This window comes from Aedes aegypti, chromosome 1 (genome assembly GCF_002204515.2).
Source record: "Aedes aegypti strain LVP_AGWG chromosome 1, AaegL5.0 Primary Assembly, whole genome shotgun sequence".
Lineage (NCBI taxonomy): Eukaryota > Metazoa > Arthropoda > Insecta > Diptera > Culicidae > Aedes > Aedes aegypti.
In genome coordinates this window covers 202,364,450-202,372,682 of record NC_035107.1, presented here as the reverse complement: position 1 = coordinate 202,372,682, position 8,233 = coordinate 202,364,450, and the positions used below count along the sequence as shown (strand labels likewise).

At 37.3% G+C, this 8,233-nt stretch overlaps 1 protein-coding gene across 1 annotated transcript; it reads left to right on the top strand.

Moving 5' to 3' along the window:
* Positions 1-529: 529 nt before the first annotated feature.
* Positions 530-829, top strand: LOC110674704 (histone H3-like; the record flags this gene model as incomplete). Its single annotated transcript, XM_021838737.1, has 1 exon — positions 530-829. A coding segment is annotated over one exon (300 nt), but the record flags the coding sequence as incomplete, so codon positions are not given.
* Between the last annotated feature and the right edge of the window lie 7,404 nt (positions 830-8,233).

The following is an 8,233-nucleotide window of genomic DNA, read 5'->3' as shown; positions in this document are numbered from 1 at the left end:
AAAGGACGGTTGGGTGAGGATATCGTCGATCGCCATTTCATGCTCAGGTTTTGTGAATTCAGTGGTAGTTTTGCTGTCGGTGATGGGGACGATTTAGCTTCCAAATCTGTACAGCGTACAGCTGCCACTTCAGAGCGTAGCCGACAGAATTCTGGATGACTTCAGCACACCGCGGGTTTCCTCGTAGATGAGACCGGAGGTACGATTGACGTCGCCACGGCGAGCCAGACGGCGGATGGCGGGCTTGGTGATGATGCAATGGATGTTGTCACGCTTGGCGCTTCCTTTTCCGAGGCCGGTCTAACTTCGGCAACGATTGTAACAAAACTGATGCTCGGCCGCCGGCTCGGCTGCTTTTATGCGGTACGCGATGGATGAATTCTTCTTGCTCGCTCGCTGTTCACTGTTCGTCTCGCTCGCTCGCAAGAGAAGGTCATAAAAGGGACCGGCAGCCGCGCAAATTCAATCATTCGTTTGTTTCAATCCGTCCAGAGAACACCACTACGACGATGGCTGGAAAGCAGCCCCTCGCAAGCAGCCGGTCACGAAAGTCGCTCGCAAGAGCGCCCCAGCCACCGGAGGAGTCAAGAAGCCGTATTGCTATCGGCCAGGAACGGTCGCTCTGCGTGAGATCCGTCGCTACCAGAATTCTACGGAGCTGCTGATCGACAAGTTGTATTTCCAGCGCCTGGTCCGTGAAATCGCTCAGGACTTCAAGAGCGATTTGCGATTACACAGCATGGCGTCATGGCCCAGCAGGAAGCGAGCGAGGCCTATCTTTGAGGGTACTAACATGTGCGCGATCCACGCCAAGCGTGTCACCATCATGCCGAAGGCCTTCTAGCTGGCTCGTCGTATCCGTGGCGAACGAGTTTAAATTGAATTAGGACGCAATTTCAAGCAAAACGGCCCTTTTCAGAGCCACAACAATGAATTCCACGTAAAAGAGTTACGGCTTAAGATATTTCACCTATTATTAATTAATTAATTTATTTAATTGCCAATTTAAATTTCGGATGATTAGTTTTTCAACGGCAAACAAAGTTTTAGCTAGGTTCCCGTCGGACGGCGGTAGCATTTTTGCAGTTTTCTCTATGCGCTTATTTGGTTTCGATCGACAATTTCTTACCAAATCAAATCATCAACAAAGCTGTTGCTGATAAGTTTTAGCTTTCAATTCGACAAGTTCATACTGATTGCTTTGGCATGCATGTGGCAAATGACTGACCGAAATATGAATCCATCACATCCATTCACCAGTAATGTCGCTCTTCACGGTGTAAAATTCTCATAACTCTCCTTCAAAATTAAATTGTCGTCCTGATAAGGACGGTTGGTGGTAGTCACAATCCATCGAACTGGGTTTTCATTCCATTCTTAGACAGAAACACTCCAAAAGATTACCGAAGACGATTGAATTAAAATGCGGTCGTGCGCGTGCGCGTGAAGTGGAATTTGATTGGCTTTGACTGAACACGAGATAATAAAGAGAAGTAAGAAGAAGACCGAAAGGGGCGTTTCCCTTCGAATGACGAAAGTGGCTAAGATATCTCTCAATGATGTCTGTGTCAGGAATACACAGGAAAAATGTGCTTTTCTTCGAAAAATAAGACATGCTTCGATATTTCTCAATTTTTCAATAGTTTAGCCATGAGAATCAATAGTTTTCATTGTTGGAGTAGATTCGTAGAAAGATTTCCAATCGATTGGTGCAAGAATCTAGAAAATCTATCCGGGCATTAGTAAGTTATTAACAGTCAAAATCTAACCACTTTTCGTGACGCGAGCGATTTTTCGTTTATCGAAATTGTACCCCAGTATGTTGCCGTAAGACGTTATCCAACGTCAAAAATTTTTCAGCAAAATTGTAGTACATTTTTGCAAAAAGCTTCAGTCCGGGAGTTAGAAGGTGATAGCTCTATTGCAGATCCAGTGACCCATTTCAGAATGGCTGGAGAGACACGTCCATTCAGAAGTCACTTTCACTAACAACAAGCCCCGCATGTATGCATAACCGTTATCAAATGGATAATGATGATACATACACACTTCCTTTTTCGAAGATGTTTACTTCGAAACTGGCGCGTATTTAATTTTTAAGTAGCAATAAATATGTAATCAGAACAATCTCACCAAAATCCATCCAAGGCGGCGGTGCCATCAAATCCAATCAGCAATCGATTTTCTTCTTCTTCTCTATTTTTCCTCCGGGTGGCATCCATTTCCTTCTTCTTGTGACGCATATACCATTTGTCATTGCCAGATCACATTTCAAACAAGTTTTATCACCATCATTTCTAGTTCGTATTCTCACTTATTTTGTATAACGTAACCACTTAATATCATTTGTTTTTATTCTCGGACCATCTGTCCTTCGGCGCCGCGATACAATCGCGACGGCGAAAAAAAAGGGGGTGCACAATATTAACAAACTCAGTAAGAATCAGCCAAATAACATCACACTGAACGCGCCTGGAAGGATTTTTCACGGCGTTTTTCGAATATTTACTTCCGAATTAAATTCCGGATGGCGTAGCACCAGCCAAATCATCGGCCAAATCGCGAAAGAAAAAAAACAAAAAAAAGAACGAGAGCACGAAAAATAACGTGCAGCAAAACAAAACACGACCGTTCGCGGGCAACGCTTACTGCGATCTTCTTATTCAGAATCAAATTAAACTTGTATCAAAATTAAATGCATTTCAAATCCAAAATAACTTCATTAAAAATCCAATTCACATCCTATCGAAATCCTATTCAATTCCGATTCAAATTCAATCAAAATCCAATCCAATACACGTTCAATTCAAATACTTTTTGAATGCAATCCAACTCAAATCTGATCCAAATCCCAATTTAGATACAATCTGCATTCAATTCAGTCTAACCAAAAGTCTAGATCAAATCCAATCCAAACCCAATCAAAATCCGATCCAAATTTGATTCGAATCAATTCTTATCAAATGCAAGTCTGAATTTAATCAAAATATAAATTGATTTCAAACCTTTCTACAACAAAGCTTATCTTTCTTCCAAATCTTATTCAGATTCCATTTCATTTCCTTTTCTTTGTTTGTTGTTGATACCATGTTTAGTTAATAAACGAAAGAAGACGTGACCTTCGAGAGGTTTTTTCCCAAGACGGTGTCCAAAAAGGATTACCACCGCTAGCTTTCGCCAACGGGTCCAACGAAAAATCGAAGGCACGGGTCCAAACAAGGATCGTAAAGGGATCAATAGTAGAAAAAATAGTACTGAAAAGTACTGTTTTAGTAGCACTGAAAAGTATCGTTTTTAATTTTGGCACTGAAAAGTACTGTTTTTGTAGCACTGAATAGTACTGTTTTATTGCTTTAGGTAGTTTTTAAGAAAACTTCCAAGAGCAGAGAGAATTCGTGTACGCACAGCACGAAGGTACAATGCGCACTGTTTGAAGTGACATTTCTTCTCAACTGCGTACTGCGATCAGAAAAAAGTGATTTTCTTGACCATTTTTTGGGAGAAATTTTCCACGCATGGAGATAGGCGATTCCTTTTCTTGTCAGTAGCAAACCGGCCTTAAAGCCTGATTCGCTGCTGACAAGTAATTTCTTGGCCTATCTTGATGCATGGGAAATTCCTGCAAGGAATCGATCAAGGAAGCGTTTTTTTCTGATCGCAGTATGCAGTTGAAAAGTGATGTCAGTTCAAACGGGAGTCGCTGTAGAAAATTTCTGCAAGGAATCGGCGAGAAATTTCTTTAGCGATTCCTGTTCAGCAGCAAATCAGGCTTAACTAGGAAACTCAAACAAAATCTAATCAAACGGTTGAAATTTCAACCGAATTGATTAGAGTCGCGCCCCTAGGAACTTACCATTTAGTTTGAGCGCCGCCTCCGTTTTCTGCTGCTTCACACGCACGCACTACTGAAATGAATCTTTGCAACTGCGGAAGTGATCCGGGGATGGCATGTTATAACGAAAATCGATTAAATTTTAATCCTGTTTTTGTTTTATTTTTGTTTTAGTTTTATCGATTTGTGTTCTGAAAATTAATTTTCTATCAACTGTGAGGCCTAAATAAAAAAAATTGTACATAGGGGGAGATCCCCCAGTACCGGACGCTTAAGCCACTAAATTCATAATACGAAAAATATTGATTTTATGGGCCCGTGTTACCCATTTATGATAAATATTATCATTTTTATAGTGTACAAAAATAAATTTGAAAATATAAATATGAATTTTGACATTGCATTTTGATGATGTATTTTAGTACCAAATTGATCGATCTTGAAAGGTGGCACCCAATACCGGACACGATCGGAAAATGCCTCGAATTTTGTAAATTTGAACATCATTGAATGTGTACACTATAGAAATAGTTTATAATTACCAATTCAATGTATTTGCAACATTTACAAGAATAATTTGAGTTTTTCTTAGTTTGCAAGATACCTATCAAAAACCTCTTTCATATATGATGAAAAATAGCACATTTTATGATGTTGTTCTGAATGTTCATTCTTCTTAATTTTATTGCATGTGTGATACCATGATCGACGAAACCCATGAAAAATGAAAGTAATTTGACACACTGATGCTATAATTACAAAGATATATAATTAATCAAGCTGTCCGAAACTGAGGGACAGGAGGTGCTTAACCAAAATTGTAATTTGTCCATATTTAGTTCAATTATGATATAAAATACATTCATACTATCAAATAAGAATTACCCTCGATGATGCTTGCGGGATCCAAAGTATTTTTTCATATTCAAAATAATTACTAAATAGGCTCAAAACTAAGAAGATACGTCAATTTTTTAAATATTTTCTAACTTTTCTACTTTTTTTAAAAAGGCATGCATATATCAAGGATGTGTTATTCTAAGCAAATATTAGTCTACATAATAGCTTTCTTTTCTACTAATACACCATCTTGATTGGACCATGATTTCTCAATGTTTTGACTTTGTCCGGTATTGGGTGCTGTCCGGCACTGGGGGATCTCCCCCTACTACTTCATCGGACCAATCAATTGGATTGTCAGCTATTATGATTTTACAATCTTGCAGAGGCTTAAGCCTGTATGAATTGTTATATGGAAACATGATACATTGTGCTTTGTTGTTGTTAACTTTGATTTTCCAGATAGACATGTAATTTGTGATAGTGTTTAAGTAGTTTTGTAGTTTTCTGTCAGTAAAGCGAGTGTTTCTACCTTTTGCCATGATTGAAGTATCATCCGCATAAAGAGACAGATGGCACCCATCAGGTGCTTGCGGGATATCTGACGTGTATATGTTATACAGTACTGGGACTAAAAAACTTCCTTGCGGAACACTTGCAGGAGCAGCGAAAGTTTGCGAACTAACACTGTTAACAACTACCGTAAAACGGGGTAACTTTGATAATGCGGGTAACTTTGATAGTGCGAGACCCTCAACATATTAAACGAAATAACGAAATTTCTGTCAATCAGTTAAGGAAAACGAATGCAAAAGTAAAGAGTATTAGTATGACACTTCATGTCAAAGCTACTTCCGTTGGAATCAAGTGCATTTGAGGATTTTTATGCAAATAGTAAAATATTACAAGATTTTAGCATTTTTGCAACGCTTACAAACAATCTGTTCTACGACCACTATTTGATGAAGTCATAATGAGATCGTCACTTACCCATGACAGCCTAGTTATAGTAGAACATGAATTCAGTCTCAAATCTCTTAGCGAAAACCATTTTTACAAACTGGGACCATTTTTGTAATCTAAGTCAGAAATTTACATATAGCGTTAAACGCCTAGAGGTATGCAACACCCTATAAATGTTCCGTAATTCATTCAATCTTGTTCGATTTATACTCCATTATCAAAGTTACCCCAAAACAGAAAACCGACTTTCGATTATATGAAAAATTATATATCCATTCAGAATAAATCTTTTGGCAATTTATCAAGTGCAATCGATAGCTGTCAGTACTTGTTTTAAAAATATGAATTGTAATTCTTTGAAACAGCATGCATAAATAGGGGTCGTCCATTAATGACGTAGCTTTTTAGGGGGGGAGGGGGGTGTTCACGAATTTGTGACGAAGTGTGACGAGGGGGAGGGAGGGGTCCTAGCTAGTGGACGTAGCATTTTGAATCAAGTCCGTAAAAAAGAAAGGCGCTGAAAAAAGTTGCATACAATTATTTTTTATCAAACTTCTTTTATTTTTGACTTATAAACTTGGGTTATGAAATTATGATTAAGCTTCAAAACATTCATACGACAAGATTGAAAAAAATATCTATGAAACTTTAGATTTTCTGGATAAATGCAATCAAACAGATGTTTTGAAGCTGTAAATAATTATGTAAATATTATATTATATTCGTGCTTAAATTTATAAATTTATAAATAAACAAAATAACAGTTTAATAAATTGATTAAAAAACAATGCTCTAACTACTTGGAGTATATTGTTTTGCCATTTGTTAACATGCCATAAAGTCAGCCGTTTTAGTTTTATCCATATTTTCTGTTGGGGCTTTATTTCATCAAGAAAATAAAATATGCTCTTCTTGGCAAATATTACATTTAAAACAAGATATCTATTCCATGAATTATGCCTTCAATGCTGCAGGAGATCTCCACCCAATACAACTCATCATTTGTTTTGATATATCAATGCTCTCGATGGATAATAGTATCGAGTGTTATCAAAATTGCCTTATCAGTCAATTTTCTTAATAACTCGGTAATTTGAAGAATTTTTATTATTTAACTGTTTCATTATAGGCTGTGTAGGATTATTTCATAATGGAAACGATAATGAAGTTCAACTGGAATATTAATAAAGATATTTGTATTTGTAAAATAATCGCTAAAATTTTCTAACCATTCCAAATATTTCAAGTGTTATCTTTTATGTATGTAATATTAACGATGATTCATTTCAAATTAATTTATTTTCTTGATAATCTTCATTGAAATCTATTTCCTTACAACGAATAATTAAAAAAGCAATCCTCTAATATAACGAAATTTTTGTTCAATATATTATAAAATATATTGCACCCTAACTCGACAGTAACGAGCTTCAAAAGTAAACTTGTTTTTCATGGTAACAACAGCAAAAGTAATATAATTTAGCCTATATGAAACTGGAAACCAAAACCAAAGAAAATGTTTTTCCAAATTAATTTTGAGCGCTACTGTATATCAAATTGTTATATTAGATTATTATCCTTACATTTCAGTCAGTAATTATTATCAAACTTAGTATTGAACTTCTCAATTCCAATTTTTTGTTTCAACCCAGTCACTACGGAAAGCAAATAAAAAATATAGAGGGGGGGGGGGTGCTTGACATGCTACGTATTTTCCAGGGAGGAGTACCAGCATTTGTGACAAAATGCTACGAGGGGGGAGGGGGGTGTAAAAAATCAGTGAAAAAATGCTACGTCATTTATGGACGGCCCCATATTGATGTTTTCTTCGAAAAAACTATCAAAGTTACCCCGTTTTACGGTACTTTAAAGCTCCTATCGGTGAGGTAGTTTTGAATGATTTGAATAAGGTATATCGGAAAGTTATACCTATAGAGTTCATAGAGAAGACCTTCGTGCCACATATTATCGAAGGCCTTATCTATGTCTAGTAATGTCATTACTGTGGATTTTGCTACTGATTTGCTTGATTTTATGAATCCGGCAGCTCTCTGAGCTGATGAGCAGTTGAGTGGTTTATTTTGAAGCCAAATTGTTCTTCCGGTATTATTCTGTTACTAGTGACGTGTTCCATAATTCGATTTAGTATTAAGCGTTCAAAGATTTTGCTGAGTGAAGATAGAAGACTAATAGGCCTATAGCTTGATGGTGATGTGGGGTCTTTACCCGGCTTCTGTATCGGGACTACCTTGGCACATTTCCAATTCGAGGGGAAGTATTGAATATCCATACATTTGTTCAAAATATTTGTAAGGTGATTTAGAGCATGGTTACTCAGGCTTTTCAACAGAATGTTGAAGATGGAGTCATATCCTGGAGCCTTGATATTTTTACAATTTTTGAGAGTTAAGTTCACTTCGTCAAGGGTTATCTTCTTGTTGTTTGGTACATAGCAAGGGGTATTGTTGAGAGAAGCAATGGTTTCCTGAAGAGCTGATTCCATAGGGCTAACTAAACTACTACCTAGATTGTGGGAAGCGACAAAGTGTTGTGCAATGGCGTTCGATTTTTCTGCTGGTGCAATCAGCAAGGAATCGT